This window comes from Aspergillus lucknowensis (assembly GCF_044049455.1).
Source record: "Aspergillus lucknowensis strain CBS 449.75 chromosome Unknown BJX67scaffold_18, whole genome shotgun sequence".
Classification (NCBI taxonomy): domain Eukaryota; kingdom Fungi; phylum Ascomycota; class Eurotiomycetes; order Eurotiales; family Aspergillaceae; genus Aspergillus; species Aspergillus lucknowensis.
In genome coordinates this window covers 69,551-95,098 of record NW_027263562.1, presented here as the reverse complement: position 1 = coordinate 95,098, position 25,548 = coordinate 69,551, and the positions used below count along the sequence as shown (strand labels likewise).

General features: G+C 53.8%; 9 protein-coding genes across 9 annotated transcripts; 2 read left to right on the top strand and 7 right to left on the bottom strand.

Moving 5' to 3' along the window:
- Positions 1 to 33: 33 nt before the first annotated feature.
- BJX67DRAFT_387729 (cytochrome P450) lies at positions 34 to 1,707 on the bottom strand (the record flags this gene model as incomplete). Its single annotated transcript, XM_071034270.1, has 3 exons — positions 34 to 1,167; positions 1,213 to 1,485; positions 1,540 to 1,707. The coding sequence occupies 3 exons, from the start codon at positions 1,705 to 1,707 to the stop codon at positions 34 to 36; spliced, it is 1,575 nt and encodes a 524-aa protein (XP_070886452.1).
- Positions 1,708 to 2,306: 599 nt separating this feature from the next.
- Positions 2,307 to 3,832, bottom strand: BJX67DRAFT_371834 (questin oxidase family protein; the record flags this gene model as incomplete). The annotated part of the gene is made up of 5 exons (XM_071031148.1): positions 2,307 to 2,389; positions 2,450 to 2,860; positions 2,926 to 3,285; positions 3,332 to 3,634; positions 3,679 to 3,832. 5 exons carry the CDS (start codon positions 3,830 to 3,832, stop codon positions 2,307 to 2,309), a joined length of 1,311 nt encoding a protein of 436 aa, XP_070886451.1.
- A 3,596-nt stretch (positions 3,833 to 7,428) lies between these two features.
- BJX67DRAFT_380819 (uncharacterized protein) lies at positions 7,429 to 9,483 on the top strand (the record flags this gene model as incomplete). Its single annotated transcript, XM_071032875.1, has 4 exons — positions 7,429 to 7,580; positions 7,634 to 7,671; positions 7,714 to 7,815; positions 7,871 to 9,483. The coding sequence occupies 4 exons, from the start codon at positions 7,429 to 7,431 to the stop codon at positions 9,481 to 9,483; spliced, it is 1,905 nt and encodes a 634-aa protein (XP_070886450.1).
- A 146-nt stretch (positions 9,484 to 9,629) lies between these two features.
- On the bottom strand, positions 9,630 to 12,313 carry BJX67DRAFT_78512 (potassium ion transporter). The gene is made up of 8 exons (XM_071035453.1): positions 12,184 to 12,313; positions 12,013 to 12,133; positions 11,818 to 11,954; positions 11,654 to 11,759; positions 10,972 to 11,601; positions 10,202 to 10,916; positions 10,088 to 10,131; positions 9,630 to 10,023 (listed from the first exon to the last, which is right to left on the bottom strand). The coding sequence occupies exons 1-8, from the start codon at positions 12,218 to 12,220 to the stop codon at positions 9,777 to 9,779; spliced, it is 2,037 nt and encodes a 678-aa protein (XP_070886449.1). The 5' UTR covers positions 12,221 to 12,313; the 3' UTR covers positions 9,630 to 9,776.
- A 383-nt stretch (positions 12,314 to 12,696) lies between these two features.
- On the bottom strand, positions 12,697 to 14,246 carry BJX67DRAFT_78503 (uncharacterized protein). Its single transcript, XM_071035452.1, has 2 exons — positions 13,725 to 14,246; positions 12,697 to 13,664 (listed from the first exon to the last, which is right to left on the bottom strand). The coding sequence occupies exons 1-2, from the start codon at positions 13,863 to 13,865 to the stop codon at positions 12,792 to 12,794; spliced, it is 1,014 nt and encodes a 337-aa protein (XP_070886448.1). The 5' UTR covers positions 13,866 to 14,246; the 3' UTR covers positions 12,697 to 12,791.
- Positions 14,247 to 18,361: 4,115 nt separating this feature from the next.
- Positions 18,362 to 19,830, bottom strand: BJX67DRAFT_352436 (uncharacterized protein). The gene is made up of 2 exons (XM_071029022.1): positions 19,362 to 19,830; positions 18,362 to 19,301 (listed from the first exon to the last, which is right to left on the bottom strand). Exons 1-2 carry the CDS (start codon positions 19,816 to 19,818, stop codon positions 18,712 to 18,714), a joined length of 1,047 nt encoding a protein of 348 aa, XP_070886447.1. The 5' UTR covers positions 19,819 to 19,830; the 3' UTR covers positions 18,362 to 18,711.
- A 988-nt stretch (positions 19,831 to 20,818) lies between these two features.
- Positions 20,819 to 21,478, bottom strand: BJX67DRAFT_380815 (cupin domain-containing protein; the record flags this gene model as incomplete). Its single annotated transcript, XM_071032874.1, has 2 exons — positions 20,819 to 21,151; positions 21,239 to 21,478. The coding sequence occupies 2 exons, from the start codon at positions 21,476 to 21,478 to the stop codon at positions 20,819 to 20,821; spliced, it is 573 nt and encodes a 190-aa protein (XP_070886446.1).
- A 350-nt stretch (positions 21,479 to 21,828) lies between these two features.
- BJX67DRAFT_387726 (NAD(P)-binding protein) lies at positions 21,829 to 22,806 on the top strand (the record flags this gene model as incomplete). The annotated part of the gene is made up of 1 exon (XM_071034269.1): positions 21,829 to 22,806. The coding sequence occupies one exon, from the start codon at positions 21,829 to 21,831 to the stop codon at positions 22,804 to 22,806; it is 978 nt and encodes a 325-aa protein (XP_070886445.1).
- Positions 22,807 to 23,088: 282 nt separating this feature from the next.
- On the bottom strand, positions 23,089 to 24,876 carry BJX67DRAFT_371829 (FAD-binding oxidoreductase; the record flags this gene model as incomplete). Its single annotated transcript, XM_071031147.1, has 5 exons — positions 23,089 to 23,341; positions 23,408 to 23,784; positions 23,848 to 24,245; positions 24,301 to 24,517; positions 24,592 to 24,876. The coding sequence occupies 5 exons, from the start codon at positions 24,874 to 24,876 to the stop codon at positions 23,089 to 23,091; spliced, it is 1,530 nt and encodes a 509-aa protein (XP_070886444.1).
- Positions 24,877 to 25,548: the final 672 nt, after the last annotated feature.

The following is a 25,548-nucleotide window of genomic DNA, read 5'->3' as shown; positions in this document are numbered from 1 at the left end:
ATAAACCTAAGTATAGATACAAATATTCAACTCCTACCAGCCATCCAGCGCGGTAAACCTCACTGGAAGCCCATCCTTCGGCGCCAAAGTGATAGTCTCGCGGAGCTTCAACTCTGCATCAGGGTTCTTCAGCTCCATCTGAAACCGACCAACAGTAGCGGCAACCAAGCAAGCAAGCTCCAACTTGGCAAACCCCTGTGCAATGCAGCTCCGCGGGCCATGCAAGAAGGTCATGTTCCCGTAGTTGCTCGTCGCACCGCCGGTGTTCGCCTTCCCGGGCGCGAGGAAGCGTTCCGGGTTGAAGGTATCTGCGTCGGGTCCCCAGAGTTCTTCCATGCGATTAATCACCAGCGGATAGAGGACGAAATGCGTCCCTTTTGGGATATGCTTTCCCACGAGAGTGGTGTCGCGCACCGCTACGCGGACGGTCCGTCCAATTGGGGGGTGGAAGCGGAGGAGCTCGTTGCAGAAGGCGTTTAGGTAGGGTAGGCCTTCGATCATGGACGCGGAGATGGATTCAGCATTACCCGGGGATATCGGAGGGAGGCTGCTGCGAATTTCGTCGCGGAGTCGATGCTGAATGTCTGGGTGTGTGCACAGGACATAGACAGCCCACTGGAATGAGGTCGAGGTCGTTTCGTGGCCTGCACCGAGGAAGGTCATGGCTTGATCGATTAAAGTCTTTTCGTCGAACACCCCGCTGCGCAAGGCGACAGAGATAATATCAGTACTCGCGTTGACCTCATCAGGCTTAGCTTTCTTTCTCCGGATGACGTCTCCCGCTGCGTTGCGAATGAGGGCATAACACTCCTTGAAAACCCGGTTGCGTGGCACTGGGATAGAGCGCACATATTGAGGTAAGCCGAAGACGAGCGCCAGCAGGAATAGAATTTTATCAGAGAGTGGCTGCGCAGTAAGCTGATAGTAAGCCTGCTTCATCGCGTTCTCGGGATCTTGAAGCGCTCTGAATTCAACTCCCAGACCTGCTTCGCCTATAATATCGAGCGTCGCTCGGCCGGCCCAGTCGTCAACAAGAACTGTGTTGTCCCCGGGAGTGAGGCTTTCCTCGATTCTCCCGACCATCTCAACGCTCTTCGACCAGAACAGCGGACAGAGGTCCTTGATATGGCGGTAGGAGAACGCTGGGAGCATCACCTTGCGTTGAGCCTAGTTGCGTTAGCGGCCATGATGCGCCAAGTTTGAGTGACATACTTTGTGCTCTTCGCCCTCAGCAAGAACAAGACCGATCCCAAGGGGACCTTCAGTACTGTGTCGCAACACGGGGGGTTTCGCAAAATCATACGCCTTCGTGACAAGCATTTCCCTCAACGCCTCGGGGGTCGCTACGGTCACCCATTCAAGGTTGCCGACGATATAGTAACGTAAAAGGCCATTGTGCGGGAGGTCTTTCAGCCAGCCGCGCATCAGCTCATATTGCGTCTCAATGAAGTAGGAATTCGAGTTCCCAGTAAGCCAGTGCCGCGACTGCAATTGTCAAGTCAGATAACACGGTGCTACGGGCAAAATGTCACGACCTACAGGCGGAGTCTGGATTTGTTTCAAGGGCGTGAAAAACCGAGGGTACAGAATGAGTTGGTACACTGCTTTGAAGATGAAAAGCGTCGCACAGAGGGCTGCGATGACCCAGGAACTCGACCCCAGGAAGATCGCGAGCACGCCAACTACGAGGATTCCCAACGCGCTCATCGTGTCTGCTTTCAGGAAGCAACTTCCGGACACAACAAGGAGAGGTCATGAATCTCGTCAAACAGGCCGCTGATTCCAGAAGGGATCCGTCCATTGAAAAGTGGCTTCACAGGCGAACCCACCACTTCCTGACCACCGCTCATCCCCTTCGTCCGACAGAGGCCAAGCCGCAAGATCTGATCACCTTGATCAGCACTCATGTTCCTTTTCCTGGATTTCCTTCGCCGCATTGATGTGAAACTATTAACACCCCTAACTTGATTGGGCTAGCACAAATGTTCCTTTCCACTGCCCGGTTCGTCAAGATGCCATCAAAAGAACTCGCTGAGATCAGGGCAATCTGACAGATCAGAAATCCTCAGGGTGTGCCTCAAGGGTTCTACCCTAGTCAGGTGACATCTACCTCTGGCAGCCACCGTACTCGCTCTTCGCCTGGAATGGAACAAGCTCCTCTTGCAGAAGCCTGTCTCCAGAGCTCGTCCGATTGGAAAGGCGAGGCCCTGGTTTTCGAACGCGGGATGCTTCAGCTGACAGGAAGCTGTCAATACTTCATATCGTCGGAGTGGAGTTTGGCGACATTAAATACATATGAATTGACGCTACAGACGAGCTCTCTCCCCAAAATCGGCCCAAGCCTCATCAAATCCTGTCGACCTAACCCACATTGCGCCATTGCCTTTGACTGAGTCACTCACTGGGATGGTCAGTGCCGAGTTGTGACGAAGAGAGACGGTCAACGTACCCATATTCCCAATCTTCAACCACGAATCTCCTGTAATCTTGAGCCCTAGCTCCTCCTCGCGGCCGGTGTATGACTGAGACACGTTCTCCGCATTTCGTACTGCCCTCACCAGCTTCGATAGGTGTCCATCGTCACCAGGATGTCCTATGCTTTGGGCAATTATGGTGTCCCAGTCACTTCGGACTGGGTAGCTTGTGATTTCATCCAAGTGGAGCGCTGGTGCCCCGCGAGAGACGTATACCAGCAAGTCCAGGCGCCCTTTGCATTCGAGAAGGCGGAGCTTGGTGCGTGTTGTTAAGAATGGGAGGGTTACTATCTTCGAGTAGAAGATGGACGCATTGATGCAGTGGAGGTAGAAGAAGTCGAACTTGACCGCCTTCGACGGGCGTTGCGCGGCACTGATGAAATAAGCTGGACATTGCCAACCGCACTTTGATCAGCATTGAAGAGCAGGTCGTACGGGTTTGAAGGCTTACCGCACGTATTAGCCATTTCAGCAAGCTTTTCTTGCATCTGGTCCTCCGAGACCGTAAACTGCGACGCATACTTGAGCATTTCCTCTGGCGCGCGCTTGAGAACCCCATCGCGGAGCTTGTTGCCGTCGTCCCAATGCGCCGAGCTAGCGAGCTTCTCGTCTGCGCGTGCTTCTTCGAGGAGCTGGAGCAGAGTCTTTTCTCCTCGCTTTCCAATTCCACCGGCGGCCTCCTCCGCGGGGAAGAGGTACCGTGGACCCGTCCAGTCGTCGTGAACGGCCGTCTGTGCAAGCGCTTCGGCGATGATAGCCGGTTGATTGAATTCAATAGCGAAGCCAAGATGGATGATAGGGTGGAGAAGGCCTGTTCATGAGCATGCACTCGTTGATACTCTGGGGGAAATGCCTACCACCGAACAGCCGCGCAAGCATGCTCTCAGCGTTTTCATCTCCAGAAAAGAGATACTCGTTCAGAACAGCCTCGACACCCTTCAGCTGGATCTCTGACTGGAAGAACTTGAGGAAATTCGGATAGTTCTCCTCCTTCCCGCAAGCGTCCTTGAAGGCGGCCTTGTCCTGAAGCGACTGTACGACCGTCTCATCCGCAGGTCGTACAGGGCGCTGATACGATTTGTCTCTTCTGTATGCAGCGTTGATCTCGGCAGGCGATGCGCCGAGCGCGTAGATTGTCAAGATGTGGTGGACGATGTGGTCTGGTCATCAGCATCGCTCTAGTTGACTGCTCGGGTTGACACACTGTGGAATCCCAGGTCGTTGAAAAAGGCATGATTCTTCTCCAAGTTCTCCTGCAGCACCTCACTTGCTGCCTTGGCCGACTCCGCTGTCACGCCCGTGCTCCAGATCCCGGTGTCGGTCTGCGGCGACAACTGGATCTTCCGCGCGTTGGCCATGGCCGATATCGTTGAGAACGAAGCTGTGAAATAGCAAGGTAAGAACGCCTTGGGCCTACGAGACGTGTTGACTGCTCCTGAAGCAAAAATCACAACTCTTGCTATCGTCGATCGCATTGCCTTTCTCAACTCAGGACAAAGCTCGTCTTTAAAAGCATCGATCGAGAGGCATCTCTTCATTACATCACTCTCTCCCCCGCATGTCGGTGATCGGGCCTCCGTGGGCCGAGCCTAAGCCCTGAGTTTATGTAAGGAGCCCAGGCTGGACCAGAGTCGGTCAGGATACAAGTCTGATCCCAAGGATGTTATTATTACTAACTACGAGGATTGCATTTGTCAGGGTGATTGCATTTGTCAGGGTGATCACAGGGGTCGTCGTGCGAAGGATGCATCCGTCCCCTCTGGTGTCACACGACGCATCCTCCCCGTTGTACAGACCACTGAACCAGTTCGCAGTTACCGCTGCTGAAGATCCTCCTTAATTCTGACCCAGGCTGCAGGCAGCAGTACCCCAGTCAGCCAGTAATTGCCTTCGCGGTCCTTGCCCAGCACGACGACCACGTTCCCGACAATCTGGCTGTCGCGCATTGCGTGCACATGGTGGAAGACACGTGTCCCAGGCGGATTCCTCCTCCTTGTCCTGTCTCTCCAGGCCGTACGACGGCCGAGCTGAAATCGACAGTGTTGAAAAAGTCCGCCCGTGTCCAGTTTGGAATGGGCAGGAGCAGCGCATCGGACTCGCCGCATACCATGACCGAGTTGGTGGATGGATTAGTTTCAGGTCTCAAATGGCGGATGAAGGCGAGTACCTGGCCCTCTGTCAACTACTCTGTGACATGCCGCCTGTTCGCCAAGGCAATAGGGCCCAGGGGTCCCTGTGCGACCTCAGACGATAGGAACCCGAACGCTGCGACTACCATGTTCTGCACGTAGACACCCGGCGCTCGCCTAAGTGACGGGAGTCGGAATCGCGCGTTGACCGGGTGGAACACTGTCACTGGACGTGGAGCTGGTAGGGACATCGCCATCATGCGTACCACCCAGGCTGTGAGCACATCGCCCTCGCTGAGGAAAGGCTGCTCCCCTAGGTTGTCATGGGCGAGGTCTCTCTGCGCCTGCCGCTGTAGGTCCACCACCACCCTGTTCGGCAAGAAGATGGTGTGGTGCGCGTCTCGGTGACCCTGTTCCAGAGTAAATCCCATCTGAATCGGAGACCGAATTTGAGCAACCCCCATCCCTTTAACTGTGTCGCTCCCAGCTTGAACTCTTCCTCATCTGCGGGCGCATCTGCGGCTGCACACAGCGCATCCTCTCCCGTCTGAAGCTGCAAATTCTCGAAAGGCCTGGGGTCCAGGCTGCACGGATGGCCGCTCGGTGGCTTTCGGAGGTCCTTTGCGACTGGATGGTCGTCGATATCTACGGCCAACGCTTGATGGGTGTAAGATACCGCAGGACGCTCCTTGGTGAAGTGCTGCGGGACATGAATCTCAAGTTCCCCGTTATCCTGCGAGTGTGAGTCTGCTGCCAACTTGTCAAGACTTGGAGATTGAGCTACCTTCAACCTCAGACGCCCACCGAGCTTCCTCCAGTCGCCGAACTCGAGCAATCTCGCCAGCGACGTGTGAAGATTGTCGGCGTCGAGCACAACGTTGAAACGCAGCGTCCATGCAAGGATTATGTGTCGCACACTTTTCGAGTCGTCGAGCATGTGGACGGGATAGATCTCGTCGCTTCCACGCAGGGTGGAGCGGTTCTGGCGGGAGACCGGACTAGACGTCGCAGCAGGTCCATTGCCCACATCTGCCACGGGTTTGGATTCGGATTTTCAGTTTGATACTGATCGGGTGTCCTTGGTGATAAGGAGGTATGAGCCACGGAGGTGCGAGCGACGGGGAGTCTCAGTTGACTAGGCACGGAGTTAAGCAATCGGTGGGATGAAAGCAGCTGAAGAATCTGAGTTGCTAACTAAGGTCTATCTAGCGTGGCCTTCACGTTGACCGTATTAGGAAAAAGCAGTAAGCAGTGGGCTATGCGCTGACCCCAAGAGCCATGACTCCGGATCTGCTTCGGCGAGCCAGCACTTTGGGAAGCAGCTTGATCCAGGTTGCTCTTGCGGGTGAAGACAAGGGTTCCTCAGATCGAGATCCGAGTCAGATCCTGGTAACGGGTCGGGAATGCGAAGCGTAATGGAGGAACGAAGTGAAGCGATATACTCCGTACTCCGGAGTAGTACAGTGGTATGACAAAAATATTCGCTATCCCCACCCAACATGCTAGGTAGTGATAAACCGCTTCCTAATTAGGCATAGTTGAAGTTATTTTGCCAACCAAAAACAACGTGAAGAAGTCTGAACGTGGGAATGAAGCTATCCAGAACACCAATTTCGCGATATCTCGAGATTCCTCGACGCAAGGACTTGGCACTCGAACCCTGGGCCACGCTCTGTGAATCGAAGCCAATTGGCTGGACCTTTTCAATGATCTCCAACACCCCCATATTCCATATTTGATAGTCCGATCAGTGATAAAGCACGAGCGTGCTTTGAAAAAGAGAAAATCTTCTCCTATTGTATTCTGGTCCGCCGATCCTTCCGATGGTTGGAACCAGAGGGTATTCTTGAAGAAATGGAGAAACTATACGTCGTTAAGGGTCAAACGATGTAGAGAAATAGGCCAGGTTAAGAGTAGATAGTAAATAAAAGCCTCTAAGTACAGGTAATGACAGTCCTCAGATATCCATCATTCATCATAGCTCGTCCGTCTCCCTGATATGCTACGTCACAGCGTCTCCTTTGCCCTGTCATACTCCTCGATGTGACCGTAGTCCCTTTTCGCCTCAGCTTCATATCTACCGCGATGACTGGATCGGATTACCCTTTGTCCGTTGCGTCTGACATGAGAGGCAGTCAGCATTGCCTTGCAAGGCAGATCGTTTCCATTGGCCGGTAGTGTTCCGTGTCCTTCTGACGTAGGTGTGGAAGTGATGGGATGGCCACCATATTCTCGAGACCTGAATCATATCAAGCATCTGTGGGCACTTCTAAAAGGGAAGGGTTGATGAGCTTCATCCTGAGTTGGAGAGCGCCTTCGATACCCATGAAATTCTCCAGAGTATAAGCTTCTTTCGAGGCCTGACATGTGATAAGATAAGCAGGAGCTGTGAAATCTCAGCCCTCGACTGCCTTCTCGCATGCAGACAATCAGAGAACTCGCGCAGACTGGAGATCTAAGTTGGGATAGCGAATTCTTTTGTCGAATCACTGGAGGAGGGAGCAAAGTGATCACGCTGGCTGATCGTCATCTCGTCGGGGTTATGAATGGATCTGTCACTGACAATCTTTTGTTGAAGGCGGTCAGGTGACCTTAGCGATCACCCACAACATCTGGATCTCGGATCAAGAGAGTTGCAGGGCAGGACGTTGTTTCTCGGAGGTTGTCTGCGCGATATCGGGGACAAATCGGAAAGCATAAGATCCCTGCGCGATTTTAGGAGCGAATAGGAGGGTAGAAGTCACGTGGGTCGAGATACGAAAGAGAAGCTTCATGCCCATCCCATCCATGGATACCTGCAAACCCAAGTTTCTGAGCAGAGTCAGATGGCAAATGATGGAGAATCGCTGACTGAGGGCGTAAGCCTGATGCAGAACCGCGATGAGGCGGCAGCAGAGGTGGGCAGGCGATTGAGTAGTGACTATCACTTCCACAATGATCCCTATGCAGGGCTGCCTGTATTTGCGACAATCCACTGGTAGGCAAGCCAGCCTGCCTGCTGTCAGCCAGTCTGTGCTGACTTTGTTACAGGATTCGCCAGCATATCATGAAACTCATCAGCAAGTCTTGTCATTGCTTATTGACGACAGAATACTAACAAATGGATGTAGATGACCCTTATACAATCGAACAGCTGCAAGAACTTCGCATTAACACGGTCATCGTGAGGCCTCTTGTGGACAGACTGTATAATTCAGACAATTTGTCTGTCAGTAAGGATTCCAGCCGCCACACCTCAGAGGTGAATCGAACTGACTATCTGCTCAGTATATTGCCTTCTTGTAAACCGAATGCATTTCCTTCGCCAACAGACATCTCAAAGCCATCTTCAGACTGTCAGCACTGCTCGTGCCACCCTCTGTGAACTGGTCGCTTGTCGAGTTCTGTGGCGATTTGATGATGAAAATCCAGGAGCCGAAGGCATCGTTTTACTAACCAATATCCTGGTTGCAGGATTTGAGCCCTTTCAAAACGCACCAAAGGAAGTCTTATCCCGCTTGCCAGGCACAATGCGATGGCCAGTACAGCGACGCGGCGGATACGAGAGCAAGCTTACGGCATTGGAACTGGCAATCATCTCGGATAGCAAGGTGCTCCTCAGTTCGTCGAGCTGCCGGAAAGTGATTGATGCGGTGTATTGTGGAAACATCACCTACACGCCGCTCTCTTCGGTGGACATCTTGCCTGATCATTACAAGCACCGGCCCGTGTCTGTCTACAACCCGCGGAAAGCGTCGCGCCTGAACCACTATCGTCTGATTGTTCCGCGTTTGCGTAGCATGATCGAGGTGTGCCAGTTTATCGTCCTGCTAGTTCTCTACGTCCTGGCCATGGTCTACCGTGAGGGCTTGGAGTTGACCGCGGTTGAAATGATCTTCTGCGCATACACATGCGGATGGATCCTCGAGGAGTTTGCAGCGATCATCGAACATGGCTGGCACGTCCATATGCAAAACCTCTGGTCGTTCCTCGACCTCATATTCATCTTCATTTTCTTCGCGTATCTCACCCTCCGAACCTATTCACAGGTCACTGCGCAGGCGGAGCTAGCCAAGGGCGCCCTGAACATCCTCTCTATCTCGGCTCCCATCCTCGTTCCCCGGCTCGCGTTCAACCTGATCCCAGACAACCTGCTGTTCATCTCCCTCCGCGCGATGATGCGTGACTTCACAATCTACAGCCTCCTCGCAGTCTGGTGTTTCGCGGGCTTTTTCATCTCCATGAAGTGGCTTCTCAAGATCGAGAATCCGGATGCAGACCCAGGCGCGGCCACCATCTCCAAATGGATGCTGTGGATCTGGTTCGGCCTCGATGGCACAGGCATCGAGCAGTCCGTGGACTTCCACACTGTCCTAGGCCCGACACTCATGATCACCTTTTCGTTTCTCGGGAACATCCTCTTCCTGACTATTCTCGTCGCAATGCTCACCAATACCTTCTCCAAGATCGCCGTAAACGCGGACGAGGAGATCCAATTCCGCCGTGCTGTTCTAACCTTCGAGGGAGTCAAGAGCGATGCGATATTCGCGTATTGGCCGCCCATCAACATTCTCGCTCTGGTCCTTCTCCTGCCCTTGAAATTCGTGCTTTCTCCGCGGCAATTTCACACCGTGAACGTTGCAGCGACACGAGTCCTGAACGCCCCGTTGCTCCTGCTGATTAGTACGTACGAGCGGTATCAGATGAGTTCTCCGGCTCAGCCGCATCGTCGCTCGAGATGGAGTGCGTTGTGCGGCTGGACTTTTACCGGGTTGTTTCCGCACGAGGCGATTCATGCCGTGTTTGACTGGGATTCTCCACAGGAGCTTTTCCAGGATGATGCGGCTGATGAGGTGTCGAGGGAGAGAGGTGGTAGAGAGTCGCATATCGGCGCTGATTGATATTGCGTCCAGTGCATTTGCAGAGCAGCATGTAGATAGGACCACACGCGTATCAATTGGAGGTTTCGACTGATGAAATGCATTGAAAAAAAAAAAGGCCATGTTTGATTTTCTATAGATCTATGGAAAAGAGGATTGGAAGTTTGGATACGAGCTTTCGCTGCCGGTCCCTCCCTCCAATCCTCTTCGTCATGTCATGTAGTTCTTTGTATACAGAATACCACACCATTCACTCTATCTACATTGACACCAACTAACCCCAAGCTCCTTAGAAACGCCAGCAACAACGGATGTCACGTTGTATATGTGGCCTTCAACTTCAACAGCGTCGGGTATGGTCGTCCGACCTTCTCCTCTTCACGGTCGATATCGTCAGCTCTATCCGAGGGAAGCACAATCGCTCGATCCAGTGAATACGGCAAGCAGCGATGGCGCCCGCGGATCATCATCGCACATATCACAAGTTTGCTGAAGGTTGTAAATTGGCCACACAGCGAGGTGCTCACCGTTGGGTAGCCGAGACTCAGACCGACGTTGCCGCTGGAAGATATGTATTAGCTCATGCTCTCAACATATAGGGAACTGGCGAGTGGAAGGCACATACTAAGCTGAGACGACCTCGAAAAAGATGGGGAAAACTGCGAAGGCCTAGAGTTGAGAAAGTGTCAGCATCTCATCCTGTTTTCATGGCATGGGCGGGGGGGCGAGCGCGACATACAGGCTCGTTCGGATCCATAACGCGGTTCGATTCCGCGATGCAGATGCAAAAGATCCCCAGGAAAATATACCACAGATCGAAAGTAAGCTGATTGCGGACGTGGGTGAGGACGTATGATTTCCCGTCATTCTCGTTCATCTCGCCATCCACCTCGTAGATCCCTAGAGATTGGCTCTCGTAGGTGTTCGAGGCGCGGATACTGATGGCAATCGGGAAGATGGCTATGTACATCATGACCAGCAAACTAAACTGCACGGCGGGATTCACGTTCGCAAGGTTGAAACTGGCTGTGCCGGTGTGACGGGAAGACGCGGCCTGGAAGATGGCGGCGGCGAGTCGCGGTCCACCAGCGAGTTTATTGACTTCGGTATTGTTCAGGTCAAGGACGATGATGAGGATGATATCAACGAAGTTCAAGGCGAAAAGGATGCCAAAGAGGATCCAGGTCGGCTTGCTCGGGAAGAGAAGTGTGTAGCAGCGTCGAGGGTGCTTGAGGAGGAAATCAAGCGACTCACGCATCGAGGAATCGCGCGGACAGACTTTTGACATGGTCCAGATCACAAATCGGAGCATGCAGGGGTAGAAAGTGTTGCCCGCGTAGGCGAGGAAGCTCATGAGGATCATGGGCCATGATGCGTCCTGAAAGGTAACCATGGAATCCGGGGTGAGAGTGAAGCCCAGATTGTCGACCATTGTTTGAGCAGAGTAGAAGGCCCTGCAACATCGGTCAGTATGGGCTGGGAAATGTCCAGAACTGGCAGGAAACTCACCACCAGACGCTGTTCTGCCCGCATTCCCGGAGATATTCGCGGTACTTGGGGTCGGAATTGCGAATCCAAGGCAAAAGACAAATCACGCCAAAGATATGCAGGCCAAAAAGATAAGCTATGACAATTTTCAACAGCAGCTTGAGGGCGCGATACTCAATCCCACCCAGCATTTCGCGGTCCTGTGCAGTCAGATTGCGGAACTGCGAGTTCCGACCGACTGTTGCGTGCGAGGAGAGCTCGGGTAACGCAAGCTGCTCGGAGAGGAACTTTTCCTGAGGTGGTCTGGCAACGCTTTCTCGCTTGGTTTGACTCGCTGATGGTCCAAGGGTGAACATGGACGAGGCAACCCGTGAGATTGAAAGGGCGTTCGAGAGCCGGCGTGTGACATGGCGCTGGCGCATGCTTCCTTTGACAGAGCTGGCGGCAGTGCTCTGGCTGTCGCTCGTTCGTGCCCGTTCGAGAGCCCCTGCGCCTCCATTGTCGTCTACCTCCTCAATCCGACGACCCTGCTCGAATTCCCGGGCTGAGGGGATGTAGAGTGCCCTGTCCCCCTCGCTGCGCCTTGGTTCGTCAGCGAAGGAAATGGTCGTGGCGTGCGTGAAGTTGTTGGATGCGTCGTTTTCAACGCTGCTGGCTCTTGTGAGCGGTCACAGCGAACTGGCAGCGGTTGGATCGAGCATACCTTGCGCCTGCGGTAGGGGATTTCTCTCCGACCGTAGTACTCCCCGAGACCTGAGCGGCAGCAGCCTCAGTGTCATCTCTCCGTGGTGCAGGTCGAAGGGTAACAGCTGTGCCCCGCATCCACAATTAGCCTGTTCGTGACGAGGAATGGGATGGCGACGGTACCAGCTTCCTTCAACCGCTTCTCAAACCAGTAGAGTCGCACGACCACAACGAGAATATTTATGAAGCCGAAGTTGGTGATGATCGGGATAAAATAGATGTAGAGCTGCTGGTAGATTTTGAGCTCTTTCACATCGATCCTTTACCAGCCAGCCAGTCAGTTAGCTTCGACCACCACCAGGCGGGGGGAAAACGCACGTGTTCAGGCCGGACTCGGTGGACGCGCTGGCGCCGAAGAAGTAGGCATCAATCGCTCGAAGGTTTCCATAGGGATAGAGCACAATCAGGCCCAGGATGCCCATGGAAATAATGTAAGCATCTACGCCAGCTGTTAGCGTAAATTCGACCCGGGGGAGGCGACCAGCCCACAGTGCAGATTGATGAAGTTGGGCGAAGGCTTCCACATGACGGCAGCGTGGCCTGCGGTGCAACGGCCAAAACCGACTCTCACGATCGCGATCGAGGTCGAGGTCGAGGTCGAGATCAGGGAGACGTCAGGTTCAGGTCAAAAAAGGATCTGACCAGCGACCGTTACCCTGCAGCTCGCATCCTTTAATCCTTGAAGCTGGACCAGACTAAAGGCGATGCGCGGTTATTGCAGGCCAATCGAGCTCAGCTCAGCTCGCTGCAAATTCTGCTTCCCACTGCCACGCGAGAAGGTCGCATGCAACAGGGTGCTGCAGTGACTGGCTGGGACTCTCTTTGTGCTCGTGTCAGCCCCACTGCACAATATACCGCACGGATAAGAAAAAGCGGTCCCAGTGGCGCAGAAAATCCCCTCATACATCTCACCCCCCCGCTCAGCCACGGTGAACCTTGGACCCTGATATCTCGCCTAAACTTTAACCGACCGAGATGACACCACGGCTCTCGGGCCTTTCCGATCAAAATTAACTGTTTTGGCTGTCCCTGACTGCGCCCGAGGCGCTGGTAGATACAAATCGAAGTATATGTACAGTGGCATCAAGAGCGCGAATCTACCTGTTTTGACAGTCACTCTCCCATAATGCCCGACACCGAGCCGAATGCAAGATGTTCTCCGTCGACCCCATGGCCGATTCAAACGATTCATCGCTGGGCTCGTCGCCCTTGCCATTTCCCACGTCCACATTACTCTTGACGTCGAACTCGGCGGGCGGGAAATACTGACGGAAGACCTCCGGCACCACCGAGACGCACGTCAGGCGTCGGATCTGGCATTGATGCTGCAGCTCGACGTCAAACGCCTCCCCGAGCCCACTTCCTAGCCTCTGCAGGATTTTCCGCGCGCCGCCGTGCGTGACCGCGTATGCAAAGGTACACACGGGGCTGCTGGACCAGTACACGGCGCGCTTCAACTCGGGAAGTAATACGACCTTGTCCGGCCAGAAGCCGCGGTAGTCTGCGTGGGAGACTACATGGGCATCGTCGAACACGACTGTCTCGATCGACTCGGCCCACTGCTCTCCGCAGTGGCCGAGCCAGAGTACGTCCCAGTTGATGCCGTACGGCGACTGGTCTGTCTCCGGGGCTCCAGTCAGATTCCGCACCGCGACTGAGATATTCATCATTTGGCGCCGCACGGCAACGTCCCAGTCAACGTCGTCTTCCACGATCAGAGCCGTTTCGAGCTCGGATTGATAGACATGCTTGAGCAAGTCCAGGTGCGCGAGCCAAGCCTTGCTCGCGCCAGGGGACGGATGCTGGGTGTCCCACGAATCACCCTGGATGTTTGCAAATGCGTCCGCCAGCCGACCGTCGACCGGTGGCTGTGGCGGAATTTTGATTTCCAGACCTGTGATGTTTGCTGCGGCGTTGAGGCCTCGTGTCCGCCACGAGGGGCGCTGTGACAGGGCCAGTATTTGTTGAAACTAAAGGGAAGTTTCCTCGGCATCAGTCCCTGTCTGAAACGGGGGGCGCGCTTCGCTTACCCCTAATGTGTTATTGCCCGCATGGTCTTGTGGCGCCAGTACGGGGATAGAGGGCCCCCTGGGACGCTGAAACAGATGCAGGAACGTCAGAAAGACAAGAGCAGCCGCAAGCAGAGATGCAAGGCGTGATCGTGTGGGCATTTTGCATTCTTGGAGGGAAAAACATGTGCCTGGCTGTCTTTTCAGCTGGGTGGGGCTGACGGCGTCCGAGCCTCTTCACGTGCTGTCAAGAGAAAGGATTACGTCAATAATCAATGGATCACTCCCTGGGCAGCTCGAGTCGCGCATCATTGGTTCGCCACTCAGGCCGTTCTGGCAATTGCGCCCGTGTCAAATCGCACATCGACAGCGTGAGGAGACATGGGTACTTCGGACTCCTGAACCTGGCCGACCGAATTCAGGGGAAAACATCATGCTCGTACAGTCTAAGCCTGTTTGGGACTAGCGGCCCGAAGGAGGCACCCCGTTTTGATTGGCTGCCAACACCAAAGAATGTGCTGGTGGAGAAAAAATATATATATATCTATACCCGGAGTAAAGACTTGTTTCCCATCACCGAAGAATGCTCGGTCAGCACTCAAGTCACATAATTCTTATTCTATCCAGTCGAACACCTGCATAGCTCCTCGTTAGGCTTTATCAGGTTAATAGAGCGTTGATTTATTTATTGCCTACCTAGCCCGAAAAAAACGCGCCGCTGAAAACGCAACATATGGTCATCGGCGAGATAGCTATCATTGAGCCAACCCCATAGGCAAGTAGCATATACCCTAGTAGCCCAATCCGGACATCCAGTGTCCTGTGGCATCATGCTAGGTGGATGATCAAACAGATGAGCGAGCATCGCCGAGATGAATTTCTCCCGGCGATTACTCTCCTCGTTATCCTCCTTCTCCGGTTGAAAAGGGGTCTTGGCAGGAAATAGAGCGTACCAGCTGACTACAGCAGCGAGAGACTTTCGGATATGACTCAGGCACGGGCAGCTGATTGTCATTGAATATGAAGACCATAGCATCATAGTAATACGCGCAGTAATTTGCAGATTTGCAAAAGTACTCTGTCTTCAAATCTCCGATGCGAGCGAGAGACCACTCAGCCTGCTCTCGGGAATTCTTCCATCCACTTGGGATTTTCACTCGAGATGTTAGCAGCTTTTGGCAGAGTAAACCCACTGTTTCATCTCGGGACGTCGTAAAAGGTTCCAGTATCTGCGAGAATACATCAACCGAGTGCTGAGGTGCAACCGGGAGCAAGGCCCACGGCTCAAGAGCGTCAACCGCATATGCTGTCAGAAGAGCAGCACGCCACTGTAGTCCACGACACAAACAATTAGAACTGAAAAAGCTTTCCATTAACATCCTTTCGTCGGATTCATTACTCTCTGATTGTGCCGCGCATGATATTATGGGCCCCCCGGGAAACGCACACCAGCTATTCTATATTATATCGGATGGAGTTTAATTGGGTGGCGCGTGGAAGCGCTGTCCATGCCTCAAACCATTTTCTCGAACTCGGTGATGGCAGGCAATCCTTGGGTAGATGGTTGGGGAGAAAAACCCATTTCCGATTGCGACGGCGGGGAACCAGTTGTAGAATGTCTAGGGCGACGTAGATGCTGTCTCGGACAGGGACTGCGTGGACTAGACGCTCCTTTTCGACTTGCATGATCTTGGTTCGGCCATGCTGGTCGAACAATGCCAGCTGTGAAAAATGTTCGTAGTCGGTCATGCGGAGGGTTCCCACGTATGCGGTAGCGGAATAGGTACCCCGGACGTGGAATTCCGTCGGCGGGAATCCGGTGATTACCAGGAGAGCCGTGAATTCTGAGCTGGTGAAGCCGTACAGGAGCCTTTCTCTTTCTATTCGAATATCTGCTTGAACGGGTGCTCTTGGAACATCTGATCCAACTGGGAGAATCTGCGCTCGGTCCTCCGAAGGTTCGAAGCGCTTCAGCAAAAATCCCAGCTTGGGAAAAGAGCTTGCTCCATGAGGTTGTGCCAGCAATTCTTGTGTCCGACTGTGTCAAGCTGACAGCCTTGTTGTTCACATAGTGCTTCTGGATCCAACCGGCTAACGCTGGAGCCGCCTCCTCTAGTATGCCCTCCTGCTGCAGGCGGCGCACATCGAGACAAGAAGCCCATTTCCCAGCAGCACGTTCGACTATTTCTTAACGTCTTGCCAATGTGCGCTGCAGCGTAGCACGAAGTTGGGAGAAAACTGCAAGAAGGCCGATTCCTGTGAGCAAAGCTCCCAACCATGTACCCGCCAGGGAGCTGATGTTGACACTATCGCCGAGGCCCAGAGGTGCCATTCTCACTCTGAAATATAAGGGCAGTGTCACGGATCTGCGTGAGCACGGATACAGAAATAAGTGGAAGACCAAGACGCTTCCAGAGTCCAGTCAACAGCTATGGAAATGTTTTCTGTCTGAATCTAGAAGACTTCTCAAGTAGAGTTGGTAAGATATCTTACATTTTCCTTGCCCAGTAAGACAATAGACAATCTGAACGCAAATAACTGCAAGACCGCAAAGGCAAACCCACAATATCAACCTGGATCAAGGGGAAATATAAAAGATGTCCGCCCACCAAGGCCTTCTCCCATCGCTTTGTGAGGCTGAAATGGCGCAAGCCCTGAGAAGGCTTGAGAAGATGCTAGCCACGTCATTAACGGAATTAGGGTGTGCATCCATGAGAAGTTAGACCAAAAACCAGCTTACAGGAGCTTTGATGATGACTTTTCCCATGTGATGGTATGCACGGCTGCACGAATGCCAGGAGTAGTGGGGGTCATCTGCTTATCTGGGATAAATAATATTTCATTGGTTGCTTGATACGAAGCACGGGAACTTTGCAATCAGTCCCCACTTGTGTCAGCTATCGTACTGTACCCTGCTGAAAGCTGCAGTTTTCTATTCATGATGACTCGTGGAGGTGACTGAAGCTCAGTATGCCTTGCATTAAACGTGTGACGGCGGATGCCTGATTCCCCAGGCACCTACCACGCCTGTCTTCGGAAAGGACCCCCACGGCTCACCAAAGCCTCCCTCACCAAGTGCCCAAGCTCCAAAGTCGAATGCCAAGACTTATTGCTATTCGCCAGATTGACCAAGCCCTGCTGTTGATAACATGGCTCCTGCCTGCATGGGGAAGCTACTGAAGTCTAAAAGGATTCCCTCGATATCTCATATAATCTAGCTCTCCAAGCAAATCATTTTGTTCTTATTCTAATATTACTTTACATGTTATCTTGAACACCTGCTTTCCACTCCAAAGGCAGCTTGTTGGTTGCTGGCCCCTGGCAATCCTTCAAGTTGGTTGCATACTTTCGCCGAGATTGGAACGAGTCACAATGGGGGAATCTCACCCGCACCAGGACTTGCGCCAAAGGCTGAGAGAGCATCCTCCAACTGCACGTACTTGGACGAATATGCATTGATCGGACAGCCTGCATTTCCGTTCATTATCGTCATGCCGTCGATGGTAACTAGTTGTGCACCCCCTCCTCCCTTTCCCCCGCCGCAGCGGATGAGGAGAAGGGGGCTGAATGCATTTTGAATGAGATTTTATGAGTTGCGTTTCAACTCCATATGTTGGTGTACGCGCTTTTGTTGTATATAAGTGGGGTAAAGATGAAGCCTGAGTTTTTCCAACTCGACGAGATGACCTTTGACATCCGTCGCCTTTCCCCCTAACTTCCAAAAATATAGATAAAACCCGGCACGGCACAAATGTAAAAAGCTTCCTCGGCCGAGGGCAATCCGTTCTTCGTCTCTCCTCCCTTCAATCATCATGTCTTTCCAGTTTGGTGGGCCCGGGTAAATGCCTTGGGAATCCCAGTGTTCCGCAAGATCGTCCCCCTTCCGTCGGGGAGATTACGTGGTCGCTGCAAAGGGGCAATCCAAGTTTATCGGTGGCGCCACGGTTTCGAAGCCAAAGAACGTACGTCCTTGCCAAGATGCATGAGAAAACAGGCTCTCGGCGTGGTGATTCGACTTTGGTTAGTCGTCGCTGAACTCTGATTGGCGCCCTTGTCATTCTGTTCACATCGATCACCACGGATATCATCCTTCAGCACGGGCCTGCGGCTTGACTCTCACATCGCCTCGTCCACCAACCTTTCCCTGGGTGGAGGCCGGTGTCTCCCCGAATGTTGCGATGATTGGCTGGAGGTTGGCGCTGTTCCCTTGCAGATCAACTTCGGGGAGGACAGTGTCGTTGATGGGGGTGATTGTTTATTGGGGTGCTGGAAATAATTCCTCAGTCCGAATTCTCCGTTCTCTGCTCCTCAAGGCCACCAAACCATTGGATCACCTGAGGCCATGATCTGATCTTTCTCCAGATCTGGCGGGATGAGGCGCTCCAACTCCCGCACACAGCATTGCTGATTGGCGACCCGCATTGCAGCTGGTTCGACGGGAACAGAAAGGGCGCGGAACGCGCCGGCCCACAACTTGAATGGATGGCGCTTGGGCGCAACAGGAACGGAGCAGAGAAACACGGCTTCGTGACAAGCAAGTAATGTGGATAGGGAACTATGTGGATGATTGATTACAATAGGCTGCGATAGGTCCCTTTATGGGACGAGCATGGGCAAGGGCCAGGGTTAATAGAACAGAATTTTTACAACAAAGCCAATGGAAAGCAAATTTAGCTGCTATATGAATAAGGTAACCTAAGTCTAGAGTATTGCACCCGCCATCTGTCGAGTGTCTAGAAGGGAAATCATGAGCTAGCTGGTTGAGCTCCACCTTGAATTGCGTAGGGCCCGAGGCTTACTCCGACACTCTCTAAAATGGAAAGAGTAGGCCATCAACAGTCCGAGAAAATCAAGTACGTACGTACAAGGGGCCTCGAGTGGGACATCAAAATATATCAGAAAGATAGCAGGTTCGAACAACGGCCGAAATTCCTCGAGGGGTGCTCTCCAGTTCGTATCTCCTCGCATTTAGTGCCCTTGAACAAATGTCCATGCTCCATGTCATCCCTTATCGCCCACCAACCATTTGGCTCGGGTCAAAGCCGTGTACAAGCCCCCAGAAAAGAGCACTCACACCGCACATGATCACGTCCCAGCTCACACTGCTGCAGGCTGGATGCGCATACAACGTGTCCAAAAGTTCTTGAACGACCTTGGCATAGGGTACATCCGGCCCGATATATTGGATCATTAAAACAGTCAAGTAGGCTTGGAGCACCACGGAAGCCGCTGCAACCCACTGCATGAAGGTAACATATCGCCAGGTATTCCGGTGTGCCTGACTCTGGCTGGGTGCCGAGGACGATCTCCCTGGGCCCAGTAAACAAGGAATGAAAACCAGAAAGTGAGGAGACATCAGGACCAGCATGAAGCCTTTATCATACGCAAAAACAGGGACAGCCACGGTGATAAGAAGAGAAACTGCAACGGGAACGAGCTCATAAAGAAGCGGTGGGTGCCACGCGAAGGCGACATCCCTCTCGTTCGGTTGCCGCGAGACGGTAATCGCAACGAAGAAGAGATTCGCCGCAAATGACACACTGACAGCCTGGCCCAGAAGCATGTAAACCCAGACCGACGGAATGCGGTATCTCCGACCTATCAATATCGATCAGCGTCCAACGCAAGACTGTGGGGATGATTCTGGTGTCATCCTACCACCCACGGCCAGAAAGAGACTCCATCCAATTGTCCATCCAAAGATCTGGCCGCTCCACCAGAAGCGCGTTGGGGTGGCTGATACGGTCTCCCAGGCTTCTTGGAATATATACGTCTTGTTCAGCCAAAGTCCCATTCGAACAGCAAGGGGGACGTCTGCGGCTGAATAAGTCTGTCCCTCAGTGCTGGCTGCCCATGTTCTATACGAATACAGAAATAGATTGATCATGTAGTACCAGGTGGTGCCGATACTTAGAGCGGCGAGAAGAACGAACAGAAAGAATTGCGCCTGCCGGCGGGGTGACGACCAGCTGTTTTCCCTCTGCCGCGCCCGATATCGAAGATATATTGTGTGGCAGCATTGGAGAATGAAATACGCGACTAGCGACAGATAGCCAAAGAATATAAAAAGGGACCGGTAATTGACAGGGGGGGGCTCAGCCATCTCGATTGACATCGTGGGGATGCCCTCTGATGTGTGAAGAGAAGAATGGCGTTGTTTGTTGAGCCTGAGGCGGACACCGGCACGTGATAGCGGCCACGTGCTAAACGCCCCCACAGCAACGTGAGAAAAACATATCCCAACTCGCTATCGTTCAACCGGGAACCTCGAATCTCGGAGTCGAAACCATGCGAATGAAGTATCTGGAATATTTACACCCTGCACTCCACGGGGAGTGCTCACGTCTCGGACTCACCGTGATGATCCACGGTTAGCTGGATTTGCAGGGAATCAGCCGCGGCAAGCGGCGAGTGGCTCTCCGCAGAAACGGTCGCCTGGAATGCTTGCACGCTTGGACAAATTGGATCCCACGATGTGTTGGAAATGTACCTGACCATCTGGAAACAGCCCTCTGCAAGCAGAATGACGTGTGTGAATGGCTACGAGTAGCTATACAAAAATACATCCTGGTCCGGCTATCAATATGCACCAAAAAACTTCAGAGGAACCTTGATTTCGAGAAGTAACCAATCTGCCCGGGCATCGTTGTCCCTGATGAACTCGCCATTGACAGTCCTCGCGATCCTCACGCTTTCCACATTCGCCAGAAGGTAAACATTGTCGTCGGAAACGACCTCCTGTCCGCGCTCCGAGCACTTCCTACGCAGCGGCAGGACGAACTGTGCCGGGGTATAGCTGGGCTGGCAACCGCGGAAGTGGCGGAAATTATTGATGTGGTTATCACTGCGGATGGGCTCATAGTTGGCCATACCAGCGCTAGTGTAGCTGCGTTGGTTGACCTCCGGGGGTACGTACGCGTGTTGAATTACTATTGATCACCTGGATCGGGAATCTACCGGCAGTGGGAGGGAGTTATTTATATCTAGAAAGTCTTGTAGTTGACTTCCTCTCGCCATGAAAGCAATATACTTTTTCAATGAAGCCAACGGAAAGCAAATCTAGCTGCCATATAAATAAGGTAACTTAAGTCTAGAGTACTTCACCTGCTATCCGTCTAGTGCCCAGAAGGGAAATCGTGAGCCAGCTCGTTGAGCTCCACCTTGAATTCCTTCCCGTTGATCTCCCTCAGGGGCTGGACGTCCAGCAAGACGAAGAGCATCCGGCCGGGCTTATCTGAGAGGTTACGCCAACGGTGAGCCGTGGCGCGCTGCACCAGGACATCGCCGCGGCGCATCGTCCGCTTCTCGCCGCTGTCAAGCTCGACCTCGAACTCGCCTTCGATCACGGTCCCGTAGTCCAGCGACATGGCCCGGTGCATGGGGGATTCCACGCCGGGCGCAAAGTCGATCATGCGGACCAGTGTGCCGCCTGGAACGTGAAGACTGGGCTGGAAGACTCGTTAGCATTCACTCCCTGTAGCTGGAGGGTTCCAGGGTTGACTTGCTGGTCTATCACGCGCCAGTGCGATGTCAACCTCGTCGTTGAGCTCCACTGCTGCACCGTCGGTGGTGTAGATAATGTTCTGCACGCCACGGCCGTTCGCCATCAGCGCCTGGTGGTCGCCATTGTCGGCTGGGAGGAAGACGCCTTCGCCCTGCGCGTTGTGGGTGGTGATGAAGCGCCTGATGTCGGGTAAACCCGCTCCGGGGAATTGGGTAAAGGGGCCCGGAGTGGCATAGATGTCGGCGTAGGTAGGTCTTTTCGTGTCCGACATGTTGGCTGAGGATTGTTTGTGAGTTGTGCTCGTGCAGGCTGTGCTCAGCTTCCAGACAGACGATTCTGGTGTTTTCTTATATGGAGGACCCAAAGACCGGCTAAGGTGATTCCTGAAATGCGAATTTCCGGACGTCCGATAACTCTGAGCTCCTCCAGCGGTGCTCATCGCGATGTGTCTTAGCCCGTTGCTGATGCCTACGCCCGCTCCGCTCCGATCCCTGCATGCTGCGTCCGGGTCCGATGCCCTAGACTCGGATACTAGTAGAGCCTCCCAGGACGTGATTTCTCTTCAAACCCAACACGCAATACTTTGTTTGCACAAGCTCTCAGCTCTCAGCTCTCAGCTCCATGGCGACCCGAATCTTCGTCACCGGCACCACCGGATTCCTCGGTGGAACGACTCTCAACCTCCTCCTGACGGCCTTCCCGGACGCCAGCTATTCCGCTCTCGTCCGCACATCGGAGCAGGCAGATGCACTCACCTCAGCACACCCCGCCGTCACCCCTGTGATCGGGGATATCTCCTCCACCGAGATTGTCGTCCCCGCTGCAGCCGCGGCGGACATCGTCATCGACATCGCGGGCGACAACGACGCCGGCATACGCAACATTCTGGCCGGGCTAGCCTCCCGGCCACAGAAGGGGACGTTGATCCACGTCTCGGGGATTACGTGCTTGCTGGATCCGGCAAATCTCAAGCTCGGCCACGCAACCCCCCGGACATTCGGCGATGTGGACGATATGGCTGAGATACTCTCCTTCGGACCTGATCGAGAGCATGCGGCTTTGGACCAATTTGTCCTCCGTGCGGGCGACATGGGCGTCAAATCTGTTATCTTGAGCTCGTGCCAGATCTTGGGACACGGCGCCGGGTACTGGAAGCAGGAGAGCTTTGGACACGGCTATGTGAAGACTGTTCTCGGACGGGGCAAGGCATTCACCGTGGAGCAAGGGGGGAATGTTTGGAGCTGGTGCTCTGTGGGAGATGTTTCGTCTGCCATTGGTTTCGTGCTTGAGAAGGTGCTCAACGGATCGTCGGATCTCCAGTTCGGTCAGGATGGGTATTATTTTGTCCAGACTGGGGAAGTGAGTTTCAAGCAGCAGGCACAGGCTGCGGCTACGAAGCTGAAGGAGCTTGGGAAACTGGAGACCGATACAGTCGATGAGTTGACCGTTGCACAGGCGACAGAGATCCATCCCTATGCCGGCCTTCTGTGGGGGGCGAGCTGCCGGAGCAGGGCAGATCGGTTGAAGGCGTTGGGATGGACGCCGAAAGAGACGGATTGGAAGATTCTGATGGAGGAGGTCGCCGCCGCTGCTGTTTGAGCTCCGGAAATGGCCAGGGTTGTATGCAGAATATAGATCTTTTCCCTACGCACGAGCTGTCCATACAAGTTATAGGGTAGCCGTAGAGTTCGTCTCCTTCCATACCAAGTGGTCAAAGCATGAATGAATCGAATTTTTTGAATCTAACTCAACGATGTATAGTAACAAAATGGAGACAAGAAAGCAAGTAGTAGGGACTGTCTGCAGTTGGCAAAATAGAAAGCACATTCAAAGCACACAACGCACCAAAATACAGCTATAGCTCTCCTGTAATGACCATCCTCACATGAACGAGTTGTAGAACCGGAACACGTTGTCCGGGTCGTACTTCGTCTTGGTCTCACGAAGCCTCTCCAACCGCCACGGCTCATACCCATACATCTGCTCCACAGGCTCGTCGCCAAAGGCATAATTGACGTAGACGTGCTGCTCCTCGCCCGGGTGGCCGTCGGCCGAGTGCTGCCGGAGTTGCTTTCCGAAGGCGATGGCGTCCTCGTCGAGCGAGTCGTCTGGCTCGTAGGTGACGAGCACGTCGCTACAGCAGGATGGAGTTAGAGATGGTTCGAACAGGAAACGCAGGAAGGGGTTTTACTGCACTCACCATTGAATTCGATCGTCACGATGAGGGAACGCAGTGGAATCGGGATCGACGGCCTGCACGCCCTGCAGCGAATATGCCTGGAAGACGACGATGGACTGCTGAAACTCCGGCCGTGCGGTCGTGACATTGACATAGTAGTCCCAGAGCTGGCGCGTCGCAGTGATGTTGTGCTCCTTGATGCTGAAGGGGAACTGCATGTTTGTATTGCCGTGTTGACACATGTCGCTGTGCAGGCCGGTGCCTGTTGCATCTGGGACTTCGGGGTATGGGAGAGACTGAGGGGTGGATGACAGGGGACCGATGGCCTCCCAGGGCTCCAGGTGTGGCGCGGCATCTTCAGCAGAGCCGACGTAGTGGAAGAAGAGGTCAAGGATAGGCTGCGTTCCCTGTTAGTATCTTCTGGGTGATCTATGCCACGGCCCAAGGAGCTCCAAGCATACCTCCGTAGTGCTGAACTCCTCGTCCCAGGAGAAGGCGAGATAGTTCATCAATTCCTGTGGCTGGCCGCCGTCCTGCTGCTGCTCGTTCAGGACCTCGAAGACCGCCTCCAGCTTGTCCTGGGTGAAGATGAACCGGTTAATGAACCATTCGTCGACGGTGCGCGGGTGGATTTCGGCCTCGAAGCTGGTGACAATGCCAAAGTTGTGGCCTGCTCCGCGCATGGCCCACCAGAGATCAGGGTGCGACGTCTCATTGACGGTGACTGTCGACCCGTCGGCGAGGACCACGTTCAGGGAGATCAGCATGTCGATGATGAGGCCGTAGAACCCCTGGTAGCGGCCGTGACCACCACCGAGTCCGGGACCCATCAGGGACACGCAGGAGCAACTGCCAGTACCTACTCTGCGTTAGGATAAGGAAGCCCTCTTTGTCTACCACGGGAGTCCACTGACCGGTAACGAAGCCCTTCTCCCAGAGTGTGTCCATGACTTCGCCGTCGAACGCTCCTCCACCGAACAGTGCGGATTTCTCATCCTCAGCAATCTGAATGCTCCGTAGTTGGGCCAGAGAAATCTCGATCCCGTTCTGCATGTTCCCCAGAGTCTTTGTGGAGCCGTGGCCCCGATTCACCGCAAGGAAGGGGATCCCGTAGCTGTTGGCATATTTGACCTGTCGACCCGGGTTAACAAGACGGAACGCAACACAAGGATGGACAGAAGAGATAGAGAGAGAGAGAGAGATACAATAACAGGAACATCAGCTTCGGTGGCAGGCTCGGCGACAACGACAAAGTTCGGACGGGAATACGCCTGCCAGCGCTCCGTTGCATTTGCCCAACGGCGGTCGTCGTCCGCAAAGATGCTGGAGTTGGCAGACAACTGCGGCCCAAGCTGAGAGATAATCTCGGCGGGAGTCAGGTCAGGCGCGGCCGGAGTGCGCGCTGCAATGTTGAACGGATAGTCGAGGGTTCTGGCGGATCCTGGCACAGCGGCCAGCGCCAACAACCCAAGGAGGACGGAGGCATGCATGGTTGGTATGCGCGGAAGCTGGTTCTGATTTCTTTCTTGGTCTGCTTGCTGCTTGCAAGACCACCTCGAACGGGGAGATGCTTGGCCTTTAAATGGTCTCTCCCTACGTCGGCTTCGGGTCAATTATACAAAAGTCACTCAGGTTCCTCCGGCGCACATGGACGCCGCGTGCATGCACCGAAAGCTCCAGGAACATGCAGCACGGCGAGATCCAACAGCCCGGATTTCAGGGGCTCGACATGCAATTGGACCATTGCTGCTTGTTGTGCCTTGCTCCGCGTGGCTGGCCCCGATCCCTGTCTGCTCGTGTATGCAGCGATGCGTTGCCTCCGCGGACACCCGGCGAGGCATACAGGAGAGACCGACACCACTGCTGGTCCAGCTCATGGCTTCCATGCTCACGTCAGATGAGTTCAAGCCTTGCCAATATGCAGCTGAGGCACGCGGACTCCGCGAAGGCTAGCATGGGTTCATGAAGGTCCGCCCCAACAAGGTGTCGATGGCTGGAAACCACTGCTACGAATTGATATGCTAGTCAGACACCGTCTGGATGAGAAAGATCATGAGATACTCTGGTCCGTCGGAATAGCTGCTGCATTGGTAAACGGCCCGGAACCTCGCCGGATAGAGACATTTACGTCCAAGTTCTGGGCCGGGATAGGTAACCCTACC

What these genes read in the sequence shown, in the direction of transcription:
- BJX67DRAFT_78512 (XM_071035453.1), bottom strand. Translation starts at nt 12,220, where the DNA reads ATGTGGAAGCCTTCGCCCAACTTCATCAATCTGCACT. An exon ending in GAAGCGGTTGAAGGAAGCTG is followed by an intron (nt 11,760 to 11,817) that starts GTACCGTCGCCA and finishes TGCGGGGCACAG; the next exon opens with CTGTTACCCTTCGACCTGCA. An exon ending in GGGCAGAACAGCGTCTGGTG is followed by an intron (nt 10,917 to 10,971) that starts GTGAGTTTCCTG and finishes CCGATGTTGCAG; the next exon opens with GGCCTTCTACTCTGCTCAAA.
- BJX67DRAFT_78503 (XM_071035452.1), bottom strand. Translation starts at nt 13,865, where the DNA reads ATGCCCACACGATCACGCCTTGCATCTCTGCTTGCGGCTGCTCTTGTC. An exon ending in CGGGCAATAACACATTAGGG is followed by an intron (nt 13,665 to 13,724) that starts GTAAGCGAAGCG and finishes ACTTCCCTTTAG; the next exon opens with TTTCAACAAATACTGGCCCT.
- BJX67DRAFT_352436 (XM_071029022.1), bottom strand. Translation starts at nt 19,818, where the DNA reads ATGTCAATCGAGATGGCTGAGCCCCCCCCTGTCAATTACCGGTCCCTT. An exon ending in TCTCTTTCTGGCCGTGGGTG is followed by an intron (nt 19,302 to 19,361) that starts GTAGGATGACAC and finishes CGATATTGATAG; the next exon opens with GTCGGAGATACCGCATTCCG.